We start from the raw sequence: 17,911 nt of genomic DNA on the forward strand, positions 1-17,911 counted from the left end.
GGGAGGGTGAAGAAAGTGATTTACTCACAGATGTTGGTCAGAGGAGGAAGTTTTAGTGTTTGTGAAGCTAAAAAGAAATGTTGTTCTGTTTAAAATCAAACTGCATGACTCGGAAGAAAATAAAGCGAAGGTACTTCACAAAATCCCCACCCCTCCCCCACTCCCTCAGCTGGCAGCACAGCACGCAGGCGCAGAAAACACTGCTGACTCGAGCTGCCCGGAGCAGGCGCAGTGTGGCTGCCGCCAGCGGTCGCGCTCGATCTCTATTTGGATCAGGCAGGCGTCGTAGACAGTGGGGAGGGAAGGGGAGTTCGCCGAGCGGCTTCTCGGTCTGTCCGGAGTCGTCAGCCGGTTACCTGGAAACCTTGTCTCGAGGAGGGGGAGGGGGAGGGGGGGGCGGGGAGAGAGAACAAAGGGTTGGGGCAGGGCTCCCGTGTCCGCGCGCCTGGCCTGTAAGATTGGAACCCGAGGACGTCACTGCGGAGCAGAGTGATTCCCATTGGCTGGTTCAGGTCGGGTTCGATTGTGGACGTAACATTGCGGAAGTTGAACAATGAGCTTCAGGCTAAAACTTCTGTGCAACATCTGTGAGGAAATCAATGTATTTATTTATTGTATGTCTATTTATTTTCTAATTCTGGTCTTAAATTGTTGACTTGCAGGAACTAAAAGGAAAAGAGTTAGTCCAGGGAGGGTGCAGTCTAGAAAGGTTGGCGCAATCTCTACTCTCAAAGACATTGACATCCTTTGCTCTCTCAGCTTGCCACATTTATTTGTCTGGCTAAAAGAATGGTCTCTTTCCTGATGTACAGAATTAAAGGGATGATTTCCTCAGAAGGCTGACATTTAAGAGGACATAGTAAGGTAGGACATGTCTTGTGTATAGATAGCGTACGTCTAGTGTCATATATTACATTCTAGATATTGTTGGTTCTCTGATAAAGTACATTATTTATTTCCAATTTTGTAATGTAGCACTGTATATGTCCAGCTATCAAGTCATTATAGCATAGAAGGAGTCCATTTAAGGGACAGTAAATTAATATCAGACAGAGATATGTCTAGTACTGTTATATGGTACATATTATTTATGATTCTCTAATTAGGTACTTTCAGTTAATTTCTAGTCCTATATTACAGAAATGTAGTTACGTTATATATTTCCAGTTACAGAGACATTACGGTACAAAAGGGTGTCCATTCGGCAACTCAATTCCATGCTGACTCTCTGCAAAGCAATCCAATCAGTCCCATTTCCCCTCTATATCCCCGTTCCTCTGCAATTTTATTTCCTTCAAATCAATTTCATGCATCAATCTAATTTCATTTTGAAATTATTGATCACCTTTTCTCCCAATACCCTCTGCGGCAGCGAGTTGCTGTATGTCTGTGTGTTCGGGACAGGAAGCAGTGAGAATGGATCTGCTGATCAGCATGAATTGGCACCTCCAGAAGAATTGGGAGGATGTTTATTAGGTCCAGCAGAATGACAATGGAGGCAGGGTGTGTGGGACAGAGATTTACAACTTTTGGGGGAATGAGAGAAGAAGGAATGTTCCATTGGTTCTGAATTTCTATCCTGTACTGACTGATGACTTTTGTAAACTTCTTTTACAGGATATTTGAAGGGGTGGAATAACGGATAGGAAACTCAAATGAAGCATCATGTTAAGATCTGATACAGCAACTTGATTCACCAACATCTGAACATCATCAGTCTTTGATTCCATAAGAGAAAGGTTTGTCTGTTCTGTCTGCATCCATAATTTTTAAAAATTAGTATGACTGGAAAAGCACTGAGAGACACACTCACACCCAAGTGAGAGTGTTCCAGTAAACTGACTGTGGAAAGAGCCTTAACCAGTTCCACAGCCTGTTTGCACCATTCACACTGGGGAGAGACCATACACATGTTTTGTGTGTGGATGAGGCTTCAACTGACAGTCAAGCTAGAGAGAAACAAGAACACTTGCATCATGGAGAAACCATGGAAATGTGAGGACTGTGTGAAGGCATTCAGATCTCCATCTTTGCTGGAGATTCATCGACGCACACACACTGGGGAGAGGCCGTTCACCTGCTCTGAGTGTGGGAAGGGATTCAGCGATTCATCCAACCTGCTGGCACACCAGCGGGTTCACACTGGGGAGAGGCCGTTCACCTGCTCTGTGTGTGGGAATGGATTCAGTCAACTATCCAACTTGTTGCGACATCAGCGAGTTCACACTGGGGAGAGGCCATTCACGTGCTCCCAGTGTACGAAGGGATTCACTCGGTTATCCAGCCTGCAGACACACCAGCGAGTTCACACTGGGGAGAGGCCATTCACCTGCTCCATCTGCAGGCAGGGATTCAGTGATTCATCCACCCTGCGGCAGCACCAACAACTGCACAGTGGGGAGAGGCCTTTCACCTGCTCTGAGTGTGGGATAGGATTCACTCAGTTATCCAGGCTGCTCAGACACCAGCCAGTTCACACTGGGGAGAGACCGTTCACCTGCTTCGTGTGTGGGAAGGGGTTCACTCGGTCATCCAGCATGCTCAGACACCAGCGAGTTCACAAGTGATCACAGTCGTAGGATTCTGTTGTTATTCACATCCAGTGGAAAGGTAGACTGTTTGAGAATGAAGATAGCTCTAACTATTGTGGAAAGGATAGTAGAAATTAAAAATAGAGATACTCTCCAGAGTGGTAAAGAGATAGTGTAGAGGATGGAACTGAGTCAAAAAGACTGATATGTTTTCACAGTCATAGAGTTGGACATTTGAAATTAGATTATTGGAGATTAAAAAGTAAACCAAGGGCATTGGTAAAAGCGGCTGGTGTTTCTCCAGAGAAAGTTGCACCAAAGGGGGAAGCTTGTGAGAAATCAATACCTTCTAATGTATTTCTCATAGCTGAAAATAGAGACTTGAGGGATTATGAAGGATTTATATTTGAAGAGGAAGTCACTCCATTTTTGTCCAAGGAAGAGCCTGGAAAGATTATTATCCTGAGAGACACTGGCTCATTTCAGAGCTTATTGTTAACAAAAGATTTAGACTTTTCTTCAAGACATTCGCTGAACAAGAATGTATTGGTTCGGGGTATTGATGGGGAGTGTGTGCCTATCTCATTGTGTAAAGTCAGTTTAAACTATGCTTTCGTAGAAGGTCTATTATTGTTGGTGTTATTGATTATGTATGTAGATTTTATATTGGGGAATGATATAGGCTCCTCTGACAGCACCTTCCAAACCCACAACCACTTCCATCAAGAAGGACAAGGGCAGCAGATAGATGGGAACACCACCACCTGGAAGTTCCCCTCCAAGTCACTCACCATCCTGACTTGGAAATCCTTCACTGTCATTGGGTCAAAATCCTGGAACATCCTTCCTAACAGCACTGTGGGTGTACCTACACCACATGGGCTGCAGTAGTTCAGGAAGGCAGCTCATCACCACCTTCTCAAGGGCAACTAGGGATGGACAATAAATGCTGGCCCAGCCAGCGAAGCCCACATCCTGTGAATTTAAAAAAAAATTGTAGGTGATATTGTTTTTCCACTTTCTAGGATCGTGTTCACAGTTCAGAAGATGTTCCTGTGAGTAAAAAAAAACCCTCACCTATTCGTGACCAAGTTAAGCAACAAACTGATACAAATAAAGATATTGATGTGTCCACCCTAGTCATGGACAGTGCAGAGTCAGGAAAAGTGCCTGAAACAACTCAAGATAAAAGCCCACTTCAGAAGGAACTAAGATCTCAAAGAAACCCTAAAGGATTAATGACACCGAACACTGAATAATATGTAGCTGCCTGTGCTGAGACAGAACAAGATATAACAGCAGCAGGAGTTCAGACAAAGGGACAGTTCACAGAAAAAACACTTCAAACTCCAAAATGATTGGTTTGAAATAGTTTTTGAGTGATGTAGAAGACTCAAAATGTTTGAAATAATAATTGAAAGTCCAGAATGAAGAAGCTGTCAACATCACTGGAAAAAAATTAAATTAAGCTCGATCTGAATGAGATTAGGTGAACCGAAAGGATAATAAACTGTTCAAAGACCAGACCATACAGGAGTAACAAACATTTTTGCTTGAACATTAAAAGCATTTTGTGATGAGAGATGTATATTTTTGTGATGTTTTCTGTGTAGAAAGCTGTGGGTGTGTGTCCAGGGTTAATTAAGCAAGGGGGAGATTACTAGAGACAGGTTGTCTGTGAGGTCTAAGAGATGAAAGGTTAAAGGTGTTCAGTTTGTGCGTTTGGTGCAGAGGTTATGGTGGGTTTGAGTTACAAGTAAATAGGTTAGTTCTGAAATTTGCATTATGATATAAGTGGGAAATGGGTTTTTCAGCCGTTGAATTTCAAAAAGGGAGTTCAGAAGTAACAGGGAACATTTGTATCTTACAGGGATTCCATGAGTAAATAGGGGAAGGCATATTAAATTTTATTGTAGAGGCAAAACAGAAAACATGAAATGTTTTTACATTTGGAGAAGTTGAGTTTCAAAGAGGTGTTTCAGGACAATGGAACTTGAGATGAAAGGTGTAAAAGATATTTAAGGAAAGGGATGTTTAACTATTGAGGATTGCTGTGGGGCAACCCACTGAGGTTCAGCTTATCTGTGTGTGAGCGGCTGAGAAACTGTAAAAGTTTAGAATTGGAGGCAGCCACCAAGTGTTAAGCCAGGAGTCTTTGTTTTAGGAAACAGTTTGTTTCTGAACCTTCTTTTGGAATTCCATATCAGAGTGGAAGTACCTGAGAAGTCGTGAGGTACACCTTTATTAAAGTGACAATAATTCCTTGACTTGGGTAATGTTTACTGGATTTTTATGGTTAAAATCTATAACGGGTTGTTGCCAAAAAGGTAGTGCAGTTGTGTACTTTTGACCAAGCATATTTTTGAGGGTTATTCTGTAAGGCTGTTCTAACTTTTATCTTGTGTGCTTAAGTTTTCCTTTTTAATAAATCCTTTAACTTTAAAAATTCTAAAATTATGACTGGAGTTCTGTGTTTATGATCAGCAAGACGGACTTCACTCAGGAGTCTGACTTGCTCAGCAATAACATCAACTGTGGTCGTAACATTTTGAGTGACATTCTTAAAATACCGAAAGAAGATTTTTACCAGTGAATTTACACAGTAGATTAGCTTGGAAGCATTGGAAAAATAACAAGGGACTGAGCAGCCACAGTCAAGAAATGATAAATGAAAGTTTAACCTCTGAGAATAGCTGGAACTGAGGAGAATTCTCCACAGCACTGTGACATACTTGGTGTGCCTGATGAGAGAATCATGGGGAAACTAAGATGTAAACCTGAGGACACAACATATGTGGTTATAAACCATATTAAGTTATTAGTACTTGCTTTGTTTAATTATTTTATATACAATAAAGTTTGTTTTGGTAAAAAAAAAGTGAAATCTTGTTATGTAGCTTTATTGGTTAAAATGAGGTATTTGGCTTTGTTTTGAGAGTAGTGACAATGCCAAGGCCGTTCCTTGTTTCCTCCCTGGTTGGGACGTAACATGTGTCCACATATCCACTTCATTCTTCCGCTGGCCGTATGGCTCAGACTCCACAAGCATTCGTGGGTAATCAGACCCTGACAATTTCCACTTGCTTTCAATCATTTCTCACAAAAGCTGCTAGGATTGTAGGTCTCTGTGTGAAATCTTATTTTGCTTGAGTTTCAAACCTTCACCATTAGACAAACATTCTCTGTTACCATGTTATAATACTGACAGCCTTATGGTAAAAGAAGAAACTGCAGCCAATCTTTACTTGGTACAGATTAATTCAGAGTGAAACATTACAGGTATAGGCCTCCTGACTCCACTCTATATCAGTAAGTGTCTCTTATATGGGCTTATCCAATCAATGCCCTCCACCTGCAGATACTTCATCTCAATTGATACAATTAACACCCACGGTCAGAGCATCTAAAAGGCTATAATTGGTGTGACTGCCATGGTGTCTCAGCAGGAGCTTGGCCTAAATAGCCAAGTGGTTATGGTACTGGGTTTGTAACCCCACGAGCAAAAGTTCAAATCTCACAATGAGAAACAATGTAACTTCATCTGAAACAGATGGAAACAGGTTTGTACTCGAAAGAGTTACTGCTACATCAGCTTCCAATTGATCCTGTGCTTGCTAATTGCAAAAATGGATGGTGTCTCAGCAGCTCAGATGAATGAGTGAATTCCTTCCCACAAGCTGAGCAAATGAATGAATCTCTCCACTGTGAACTCGCTGGTGCCTCAGCAGATTGGATAAATCACTGAATCCTTTCCTACACACGGAGCACGTGAATGGCCTCCCTTCACTGTAAACTCACTGGTGTGTCTGCAAGTGGGATGACTGAGTGAATCTTTTCCCACACTCAGAGCAGGTGAACGGCTTATCCCCACTGTGAACTCGCTGCTGTCTCTGCAGGTTGGATGAATCACTGAATCCCTTCCCACAGTCAGAACAGGTGAACGGCTTCTCCCTGATGTGAACTCGCTGGTGTTTCAGTAAATCGTGCGACATTCTAAAGCTCTTTGCGCAGTGACCACAGCTGAATGGTCTCTCCTCAGTGTGAGTTCCTACCTGATGGTCCAGCGCTTAGTGTGTAAAGCAGCTCCCACAGTCAGAGCATTGAACAGGTTTCTCATTGGTCTGAGTACCTTAGTGCCCCAGAGGACTGGGCTGACTGAATCCCTTCCCACACATGGAGCAGGTGAATCGCCTCTGCCTGGTATGAATGTGCTGGTGTCTCACCAGGCTGGATAACTGAGTGAATCCCTTCCCACACTGAGAGCAGGTGATTGGCTTCTCCCTGGTGTGAATGTGTTGGTGTGTCAGCAGGAGGGATGAGTGAGTGAATCCCTTCCCACACTCAGAGCAGGTGAACAACCCCTCACCAGTGTGAAATCGCTCATGATTCTGCAGGGCAGATGACCGTGCGAGTCCCTCTCCACACATGGAGCAAGTGAACGGTCTCTCCCCAGTGTGAACTCACTGATGTATCATCAGGTTGGAAGAATCACTGAATCCCTTCCCACACACAGAGCAGGTGAATGGTCTCTCCCCGGTGTGAACCCGGTGATGTCTCTGCAAGGTGGCTGAATCAATGAATCCCTTTCCACACACGGAGCAGATGAACGGCCTCTCCCTACTATGGCTGGGCTGATGAGTTTCCAGTTCACAGGGAGCACAGAATCCCTTCCCACAGTCCCCACATTTCCACAGTTTCTCCATGGTGTGGGAGTCCTTGTGTCTCTCCAAGTTCTATAATCAGTTGAAACCTCATCCACACACACAACACGTGTCTGGTTTCTCTCTGCTGTGAATGTTTTTCAGCTCTGTAACTGGTTAAAGCTCCTTTCATAGTCAGTGCAGTGGCACACATTCACGAGGGTGTGTGCATCTCAGTGATTTTCAAGTTAGATTAATGTTTAAAACCTTTTGAAACAGGCAGACATTCTCCTTCTAAATTCATAAGCTGATGTCATTCACGTCCCAATGCGTTGGGTAACTGTCAAATCTTGACGTGATGTTTGGTTTGATATTTCTGTCTCAGTGAGTGGTCATGATCTGGTGGGAGTGGAGACAATCGATGATTCAAAATGAAATTGGATGTGCACTTGCAAAAATTAACTTGCTGGGGAACCAAGATATAAAGGGGGAATGGGGCTGACTGGATTGCTATACAGGGAGTCTGCATGGACTTGAGTTGTCAAATGGAATCCTTCTGTGCTGCAATGAAACTGTGACTGGAAATATATAACGTAGCTACAGTACTATATTAGAAGATTAAAAATAACAAAATGTGTTACAGAACCATAATTATTATACCTAATATATGCCATATAACAACACTAGACAGATCTTTGTTGTTACGATTTCCATGGAGACCGATAACCTTAAAATAAACACATTCCCAGACAAACCCAATGGAATAAACCAAAGGACAAGGTTTCATTTTTAAAATTTTTACTGTAACAATCAAACTAAAATCAACACAAATGAAACATGCATTAACAGACAAACAGGATTTGAACAGACAGGATAATTTGACTTTAAACAGTTTATACAATAAAAACAGGTCCACAAAATCACCAGCATTTCCCCCCCCCCCCTCAGCATATTTGGCACTAATTCCAGTTACCACAACTCTCTGTATTTCCCAGGGGGGAAAGAGTGTTTTACTCACAGATGTTAAACAGAGGAGGAAGTCTTAGTGTCTGTGTGAAGTTAATAACAAATGCTGTGCTGTTTAAAATCAAACTCAGAAATAAATGAAGGGAAGACATTTTGTAAACTCCCCCCTCCCCAGTGCGCAAGTGCAGAAAGCACTGCTGACCCAAGCTATCCGGAGCAGGCGCAGTGCGGTGGGACTCCCGTGTCCGCGCGCCTGGCCTGCAGACTGGAACCCGCGGACGTCACCGTGGAACTGGGTGATTCCCATTGGCTGATTCAGGCAGGGTTCCATTGTGGACGTCACAATGCGGAAGTTGGACAATGAGCTTCAGACTAAAACATCTTCCTCTGGGTAACATCTGTGAGGAGATCAATGTTGGCTGAGTTGGACACATTTTTGACTGACAAGGGAGTCAGCATTATGGGGACAGGCAGGAATGTGCAGTTAAGGCCACATCAGATCAAGTAGGATCTTATTGAATGGTGGAGCAGGCTTGATGGGATGAATGGCCTTCTCCTTATCCATTTCTTATAATCTCTCCAGGAAAGGAAGCAGTGAGCATGGATCTGTTCAGGAGAATTGCGACGGTGAATATTTGGCACAGCAGAATGAGAATGGAGCGATTGTGTGTGGGATAGAGATTTACAGGTTTTAGGGAACAAGAGATGAAAGAATGTGCCATAGAAATGAGAATTGCCTGTTCTGAATTTCTCACCTTTACTGACAGTGATGACTTTTCTAAACTCCTTTTACAGGATATTAGAAGGGGAGGATTTGTAGTCAGAAATCTCAAACCAAACATCATGTCAAGATCTGACAGATGTCACTCAATTCATCGGGACCTGAATATCATCAGCCTTTGAATCTAATGGAGAAATGTTTGTCTGTTCTGATTGCTTCAAAAGGTTTTAAAGTTCAATGTGACTGGAAAAGCATCAAGATGCACATGCCCACGTGAGAGTGTTCTCGTGCACTGACTGTGGAAACAATATTAACCATTTACTCAACTTGACAGAAACATCAGACCATTCACAGCATGGAGAGACTGTACACGTGTTCTGTTTGTGGATGAGTCCTCAACTGATCGTCAAACCTGGAGAGTCACAAGGACACCCACACCATGGAGAAACGGTGGAAATGTGGGGACTGTGGGAAGGGATTCCAGTCCCCTTCTGCACTCGAAATTCATCGACGCATTCACACTGGGGAGAGGCCATTCACCTGCTTTCTGTGTGGGAAGGGATTCACTCGGTCATCCAACCTGCTGACACACCAGCGAGTTCACACTGGGGAAAGGACATTCACTTGCTCTGTATGTGGGAAGGGATTCACTCGGTCATCCAACCTGCTGACACACCAGCGAGTTCACACCGGGGAGAGGCCATTCACCTGCTCTGAGTGTGGGAAGGGATTCGCTCATTTTTCCGCCCTGCAGACACACCAGCGAATCCACACTGGGGAGAGGCCATTCACCTGCTCTGTGTGTGGGAAAGGATTCACTCAGTTATCCAGCCTGCTGAGACACCAGCGAGTTCACACTGAGGAGAGACCATTCACCTGCTCTGCTTGTGGGAAGGAGTTCAGTAATTCATACAACTTGTTGACACACTAGCGAGTTCACATTGGGGAGAGGCCGTTCACGTGTTCTGACTGTGGGAAAGGATTCACTCAGTTAGCCAACCTGTTGAGACACCAGCGAGTTCATAAGTGATTACAGGGGCTGGATTCTGCTGTTATTGCTACTGGTATAAGATACTAGTTCGACCTCAGCTGGAGTATTGTGTACAGTTCTGGGCACCATTCTATAGGAAGGATGTGAATGGATTAGAGACAGTGCAGAAGAGGTTTACGGGAATGGTTCCAGGGATCAGAAATTTCAGTTATGAGGATAGGTTGGAGAGGTTGGAACTGTTCTCCTTGGAGTAGGGAAGGCTAAGAGGAGAGTTGATAGAGGTGTCCAAAATCATGAGGGGGCTGGACAGAGCACATGGGGAGAAACTGTTCCCACTCAAAGAAGGGTCAAGAATGAGGGGGCACAGATTTAAAGTGAGTTGCAAAAGAAGCAAATGTGATGTGAGAGAAAAACCTTTTCACGCAGCGAGTGGTTTGAGTCTGGAATGTACAGCCTGGGAGTGTGATGGAGGCAGGTTCAATCGAGGCATTCAAGAGGACATTGGATGATTATTTGAATGGAAACAATGTGCAAGAATACGGGAAAAAGGCAGGTCAATGGCACTAAGTCATAATGTTCATTCGGAGAGCTAGTGCAGACAGGATGGGCCGAGTGGTCTCTTGTGCCATAACAATTCTGTGATTCTGTTAACCACATCCAGGACTGAACAATGTTCATTCTGACAGTAGGTGAAGTGGGAGGGTCAGAGGGTTTCTTTCTGCTAAACTGGCCGGTCTCTCAAATTTGCTTCCAGTGGCTGATGCTCTTTGAACCTGGGAGTGCACATTTCCACTGAAATTATCCACAAAAGCTGATGAAGAAAATGTATTTTACCCAGGATAGTAAATAGTGTTTTTCCTACCTCTACAGGTAGATCTAAAATATATACATTTGTCTCTGTTCCATGGAGTCTACAGCACAGGCCCAGCCAGTCAGCACAATTGGTCCATGTCAGTATTTATGCTCCACATGGGCTTCTACCCACCCTCTTCATCTTCCCCATCAGCATATCCTTCTATTCCTGTCTCCTTCATGTATGTATCTAGCTTCCTTTTCAATGTATTCATGTTATTCAGCTCAACCACTCGCTGTGGTAGTGAGTTCCACTTTCTCACCACTTGCTGGGTGAAGAGGTTTCTCATGAAATCCCTACTGGATTATTGAACCCCTTCATAATAATAAAGACTTCCATCAGGTCACCCTTCAGTCTTCTCTTTTCTAGAGAAAAGCACCCCAGCCTTTCCTGAGGGTTAAATGCTCTCAGTTCTAGTATTATTCTTGTGAGTCTTTGTTGCCCCTTCTCCAGTGCCTCTATTTCCTTCTTCTAATTGGAAATCACAAATATTGACACTACTCCCAGTGTAGTCTAACCATGGTTCTAAACAAGTTGACCTCCCTAGTATCTAGTGAACTAGTATCTTATACCAGTAGCATAACCTCCCTGCTTCTCAATTCTGTTCCTCTAGAAAGGAACCCTATCTCTGGGCCCACATTTAAGGAAAGATGTGAAATTCTTTGAGAGGCTGGAAACAGGATTTGCGAGATGACAGACTTCAGCTAGTTGAAGAGACTGGAGCAGCTGAAATTCCTCTCTTTGTGTCGTAGAATCATTAGGATAAGGAATGGGACCATTCAGCCAATCAATTGCATGACAGCTCTCCAGAGTAAACCGGTCAGTCCTATTGTCCCATTCCATCCCCACATCCCTGTAGGTTTATTTCCCACAAGTGCCCACCCAATTTCCTTTCAAAATCACTCCATCATCCCTGCTTCTATCACTCTCATTGGAAGCAGATTCCAGGTCTTTGCCACTTACATTAAATGGCCACAAGGCTCAGAGAGCACAGATGGAGCATATTAGGCCCATCATGCTGGCTCTTTGAAAAACTACCCAATTAATTCAGTCGCCCTGCAGTTTACTTTTGCTTTCAAGAATCTGTCCAGTTCCCTTTTAAAAGATCGAGCTGAATCTGCTTCTCGCAATGTTTTCAGGGAGTGAATTCTAAATCACAACAACTCACTGTTTTAAAACAAATAATTCAGGATATAGTGTGTTTGAAGTTTCACATAGTATTCAAGATGGTATCAAAATTAAGGCTCAATCTTTATCAATGGTTTTGATGAGGAGATTGAAATATATCCAAGTTTGTGGACAATCAGAAATAAATACATTTCTGTAGCACCTCTCAGGACCACAGGACTCCCGAAAGTGTTTTACAGCCAATGCAGTAGTTTTGAAGTGTAGTCAATGGTATAATGTAGAAAACTGTAGGTAGGTCTGCGTAATGAAATTCAGTTTTAAAAATCAATCACTTTCATAATATATTCACTGTTATCAGTAACAAGGTCAAGGAAGCCATCTTAACCTCTACAAGGATTGTTGTCTTTTCACATTCTGCAACTTTACTTTATTGACTATATGTTCATTTTGTATTAAAGCCCATCATAAAACATATGATTATTCAGTAATGAGCCTTGATTAAGTTATCATTAGTCACTCAATGTAAAAGACAATTATATTGTAATGGCTGGATCTTTATTTTTAAACATTAAGACTGGAAAAGGAGACACATCTAAGCTTTTCATCTTGCACTCATCAGGACACTTGCAAGAATACCAATATAAGGGTGTAACAACAATTTATACTGTATGTGAAGAGAGTGCTGATTGGTTGGCAAGTGGCATTGCCATGGGGAATGCACCACTGATGGTGACTGACAGCTTCCAAGCATTGTTTGAAATTTAAACCAGGTAGCTTGACCCTGATTGGTCAAGACATTGCCCTGAGGAATGAGTCAGCGATTGGCTGTCACTTATTTTGTTTAGCTGAAACAGACACAATGTATGTACTTGTTCTTTCTGTCTGCAAAGAACAGGGCCCTGTGTATTAATATATGTAGCTTCCTGTATATGCCACATTGCAAGCCCAACTGACAATCTTAAATTGGTTGTCAGCATAATTCTTAGCACATTGAAGGTAGGCCTGTGGTAGACCGTGGTAGATAACCCCCTGGCAGATTTCTCAACTAGTACATCAAGGAAAGGGAGTTCATTTGACTGCTCCATTTCAAAGGTGAATTTGAGTACAGGATGGAGCCTTCATTGGTCAATATACACATTGGGATTCTTACAGCTGCACACACTATAAGACTGGCCCTATCGACACCCTTGTAAATAGGGCACATCAAAGGCATCCTGATCAAATCGTTTTGTGCTGTATATCATGCAAACTCATGAACGGGCCTAAGGCCATATAGGGAAATTGATGTTTATTGATTAGTCTTAGTTTAGATCACACGATCAAATTGTATTGATCAATTATGGTATATTAATCTTTTAAACTGTAACCAATAGAGGACTTCAGCATTTAATATCATGTGACTCTGCTTAGCTTCACTTGACAGATAAAGGCACCACAGGACTTTAGACACAATGGAGGTAACATACTAGTGAGTTAATTACAGAACAACTGCTGAAGAGGCCCCTGTTGTATGCATTCCCATTTCACAGAGCCACATTGCGAGAACTTGCCACTTTCAAGGTTGAACGGGCAAGCTTACATCCCCCCACATCATAATACCTTATCGAAACCTGGTGTTATAAGCAAAGGAAAGTTAGGAAGGATTTATTGTAGGGAGGAGGGAAAGAATAACAACAGTTGTGTTCTACATTAAGCTAGTTTTAATTCGTAGTGTTTTCAAAGAAAGCAATTACATTTGGCTCAATGTATTCTTTGTATTAATCTTTGTTATTAATTTTTATAACATTGTGTTTTGTAACTGTATAATCCTTTTAGACTTTTATCACTCAAGACTATGTAATAACTGAATGTAGAAAGAGACTTTATGACCTTACATTTTAAACACTAATTATTGATATGCGCTTATATTTTATACGCGCTCTTATAACTTTTAAGTATTACCTATTTTGTAATCTTCTGTAATAGGCCTACATAGTTTTAAGGTTATGAGTAACTTTTCTATTCTATCCTTTGTTTTAAAAGTAAAGTAACAATTACCAACAGCACAAAAAAGAAACACCTAGCAAATGGCCTCGAAAACAAAGTCACTGATAAAGGTTCTGATTTAATAAGGAATCTGCACCAATTCATCAAAGTTTGAGACAACCATCTCAAGGTATCATTCATGAGGCATGACAGCATACTGAACAAATAGCCAAGGAAGATATCATAAAACATTATTTTATCTTGGCAAGAAGTTATTAAAGAAACAAACTTTAATGAGGAGGATGGTCCTATAGTAACTGGAATTTTAAGGAACCAGTCAGGGGATACTGGTTGGTGAGATCAGTCGATGACCATCACCCTTGGGAACCAATCACAGATTGATCACACACCCCTTAAGCCAATTAGAAAATAGCCTCGCCTTGTTTAGGCCAATCGGAATGCAATATCATTGATCACACTGTGAATTGTGACTAGTAAAGAGTTAATAAGCAGCAGCTTTCACCAAACCATGCTGAATTTGAAACTGAAAACTGCTTGTCGGCTGAAAGCAGAAAACAAGAAGGCTCCAGAGAGAGAAAGAAGCTGAACCGGGAAGCAAGACCCGTAGTACGCCTGTAAAGTCACTGCCCTGCTGTGATAAGTATTAACTTAGAACTTATTAAAGTTTCCTGAATCACTTGTTTCCTATTGCCTGAATGGTTAAAGTCTCAAATGAACAAAATTGGAATTTAAGTTCAAATGGTACTGAGAACTTTCTGCTGTCACTTTCTGCCCTGAAAAGTGCCCAGTCTACCTCAGATTACCCTGGAAGAGCAAGGTAACTGAAAAATTTATGCAACAGATGAAGCTAGCAGTTTCATGCTGCTACGATGCAGCAGCAACATGAATGGTATTCACCACTAACAGAATGCTGCCATCAAGCCAAAAAGACATTCTGCCTATCACACAAATGAGTAATGTGGTATATAAATTTCAGTGCCAGTCCGATGCTGGCTATGTAGGCTGTACATCCCAAAGACTGGCAGATCTTATCAAACTGCATGACCCAGCCGCTGTTCACAATGGACAGGGTACAGACCATAGACAACCTTGCTTGCAAAACTCAAAACACATTGGCCAACATTAGATGTGATTCCACAATTGGATATTTGCTAAGTAACCCTCAATGTGCTTAGAATTACACTCTCAACCAATTTAAGATTGCCAGTTGGGCTTGCAATATAGTGCATTGTGTCCACTGGAAGCTACATATATTAATACACAAGGCCTTGTTCTTTGCAGACAGAAAGAACATGTACAAAGATTGTGTCTGTTTTATTTGAACAGAATAAGTGACAGCCAATTGCTGACTCATTCCTCAGGGCAATGTCTTGACCAATCTGACTCCATCTAATGACTTACTATTGCCTACTCTGATTCTATCAAACTCCCTAAGTATTCTATTTATCTCGGTGCTACTCTCTGATGTATCCCCCTTATCAGTTAATACTTCACTACTTCCCACTGGCAGTTTTTCTGCTCTCCAATCTGATTTTTCCTTCAGGTTCCTACCCCTCTCCCAATCTAGTTTAAACCTTCCCCAACAGCACGAGCAAACCTCCCAACAAAGACATTAGTCCCTGTCCTGTTAAGGTATAACCTGTACTTCTTGTACAGATCCCACCTGCCACAGAACCGATCCTAATGCCTCAGAAACCTAAAGGCCTCCCTCCGACTCCATCTCTCCAGCCACATGTTGAACTGCTCAATCTTTCTATTGTTATGTTCACGAGCACGTGGCACTGGGAGTAATCCTGGGATTATTACTGTTGAGGTCCTGCTCTTTAATTCCCTCCCTAACTCCCTAAAATCTGCTTTCAGGACCTCATTCCTTTTCCTACCTATGTCATTGGTCCCAATGTGGATCATGACCTCTGGCTGTTCACCCTCCGCCAAAAGAGTGTCCTGCAGCCACTCTGTGACATCCTTGACCCTAGCACCAGGGAGGCAACATACCATCCTGGAGTCAGGTCTATAGCTGGAGAAATAACTGTCTGCTCCCCTAACTATGGAATCCCCTACCACTATACCTCTTCCACACTTCCTCCTCTCTCTTGTGCAGCTGAGCCACAACCTTGGCTCTTGTTACAGTCCTCTGAGGAACCATCTTGCTCAGCAGTATCCAAAATGGAAATGCTGTTAGAGAGCAAGATAACCTCAAGGGATTTCTGCACTTCCTGCCTGTTTCACTCAGATACTATGGAGATCACCCATTCCCTCTCTGCCTGTGTACTTCTTAGCTGCCGTGTGACCACCTTACTTAACGTGCTATCCACATAACCCTCAGCCTTGTGGATGCACCACAGACTCCAGCCACTGCTCAAGATCCGCAACCTGCAGCTCAAGTTTCTCCAGCTGGTGACACTTCCTGCAGATGTCGTCATGAAAGGCACTTTGTGCCTCCACAAGTTATCACATCTTGCAGGATGCACATTCCACATGGCCAAGCTGCACTCCCATATCTTAAACTTTATATAAACTGTTTACTACAGTATGGTACAATATAATAACCAACCTGTCACTTACCAATTGTCTCCCTTCTCTGTGGTGAGTCTGGAAAGGCCGATACTTACCAACTAATCAACATATGGGACTCCTGTCATGTCACTTTTAGATTTTCTCTGTAAACTCCTGGCTCTCCCTCTCTCTGCCTTTTTGGGCTCTCTCTTTCTCCCTGAACTCCTGCTGCTTTACAGGCTTCCGCTGTAGCAAAGTAAGAGTCAGCTACTGCAGGCAGAGAAAAGATAGAAAATGAAAGGATCACCTCCTTCCCTCTTCACTGAACTCCCTCAACTCACCAAGCACCAACTTAAGCCCTCCAATACAGCCCAAAGCAGAATGGCAGTGCAACTGATGCCACCTCCTGAGAGATACTGTAACTGGAGTAAGTTTGTCAGTTTTGTTGGCTGTCAATGTAACTATTGTGACTTGACTGTCTATTGCAACAACTGTGATTGGGCCATGGATGGAACTAACAGACGTTAGTAAGCTAACAGGTCAAGAAGCCATTTTGAACTAATCCAGGAGACATGGATGACCAGAGATGTTCAGGTTATGATGAGAAGGAAAAGAGAGGCTTTTAGCAGGTACAAGGGAAGCAAATCAGCAGAGGCATTAGTGGAGTACAGACAGTGCAGGGTGGAGCTTAAAAAAGCAATTAGGAGGGCAAAGAGGGGATATGAGAAACCTCTGGCTGGTAAAATTGGGAAAATCCCAAGATATTCTATAAGTATATCAATGGGAAGAGGATAATCAGGGAAAGTGTAGGGCCCATTAGGGACAAAGGGGGCAATCCAAAGGTGGAGCCAGAGGACATCGCTCAAGTGTTGAATGAATACTTCACATCCGTCTTCACCCAAGAGAGTGAGCATGAAGGTATCGAACTCGGGGAGAGAGACTGCGAGGTTCTTAAGCAAATTGATACACGGGAGTGACACATTATTGGAGGTGTTGGCAGGCTTAAAAGTGAACAAATCTCCAGGTCTGGATGATTTGTGTCCCAGACTGCTGAGGGAGGCAAGGGAGGAGATCGACGGGGCTCTAACCTAAATTTTTAATTCCTCTCTGGCCAAGGGGGAGGTGCCAGAGGACTGGAGAAGAGCTAATGGAGTTCCACTACTTAAGAAGGGTTGTAGAGGTAAGCCAGGGAACTACAGGCCAGTGAATCTCACGTCAGTGGTAGGGAAACTATTGGAGAAATTTCTGAAGGAGAGTATCTATCTCCACTTGGAAAGGCAATGTTTGATCAGGGATAGTCATCATGGCTTTGTCAGAGGGAGGTCATGCCTAATAAATTTGATTGAATTTTTTGAGGAGGTGACCAGGTGTGTAGGTGAGGGTAGTGCAGTTGATGTAGTTTATATGAATTTCAGCAAAGCCTTTGACAAGGTCCCACATGGGAGACTTATAAAGAAGGCAAATGCACATGGGATACAGGGTAGTTTGATAAGGTGGATTCAAAATTGGCTTAGATGTAGGAGGCAGACGGTGATGACAGAAGGATGCTTTAGTGACTGGAAGCCAGTGTCCAGTGGCGAACCACAGGGATCTGTGCTT

At 42.9% G+C, this 17,911-nt stretch overlaps 1 protein-coding gene across 9 annotated transcripts; it reads left to right on the plus strand.

Annotated features, from left to right (window-relative positions):
- The first annotated feature begins 215 nt into the window (after window positions 1–215).
- On the plus strand, window positions 216–14,494 carry LOC121270438 (zinc finger protein 239-like). 9 transcript variants are annotated; one of them, XM_041175771.1, is made up of 3 exons: window positions 216–329; window positions 663–864; window positions 1,618–3,316. In XM_041175771.1, the coding sequence occupies exon 3, from the start codon at window positions 1,911–1,913 to the stop codon at window positions 2,565–2,567; it is 657 nt and encodes a 218-aa protein (XP_041031705.1). In that variant the 5' UTR covers window positions 216–329; window positions 663–864; window positions 1,618–1,910; the 3' UTR covers window positions 2,568–3,316. The 9 variants fall into 9 exon arrangements, 3 of the variants coding, with proteins under 3 accessions (XP_041031705.1, XP_041031704.1, XP_041031706.1); XR_005941529.1 differs by lacking the exon at window positions 216–329 and adding an exon at window positions 13,853–14,494 and having other exon boundaries at window positions 416–864; window positions 1,618–1,739; XR_005941525.1 differs by lacking the exon at window positions 216–329 and adding an exon at window positions 8,933–9,493 and having other exon boundaries at window positions 416–864; window positions 1,618–1,739.
- Window positions 14,495–17,911: the final 3,417 nt, after the last annotated feature.

Source organism: Carcharodon carcharias, chromosome 27, assembly GCF_017639515.1.
Source record: "Carcharodon carcharias isolate sCarCar2 chromosome 27, sCarCar2.pri, whole genome shotgun sequence".
Classification (NCBI taxonomy): Eukaryota; Metazoa; Chordata; class Chondrichthyes; order Lamniformes; family Lamnidae; genus Carcharodon; species Carcharodon carcharias.

Excerpts from the sequence above, each read along its gene's own strand:
- LOC121270438 (XM_041175771.1), top strand. The coding sequence starts at position 1,911 with ATGTTTTGTGTGTGGATGAGGCTTCAACTGACAGTCAAGCTAGAGAGA.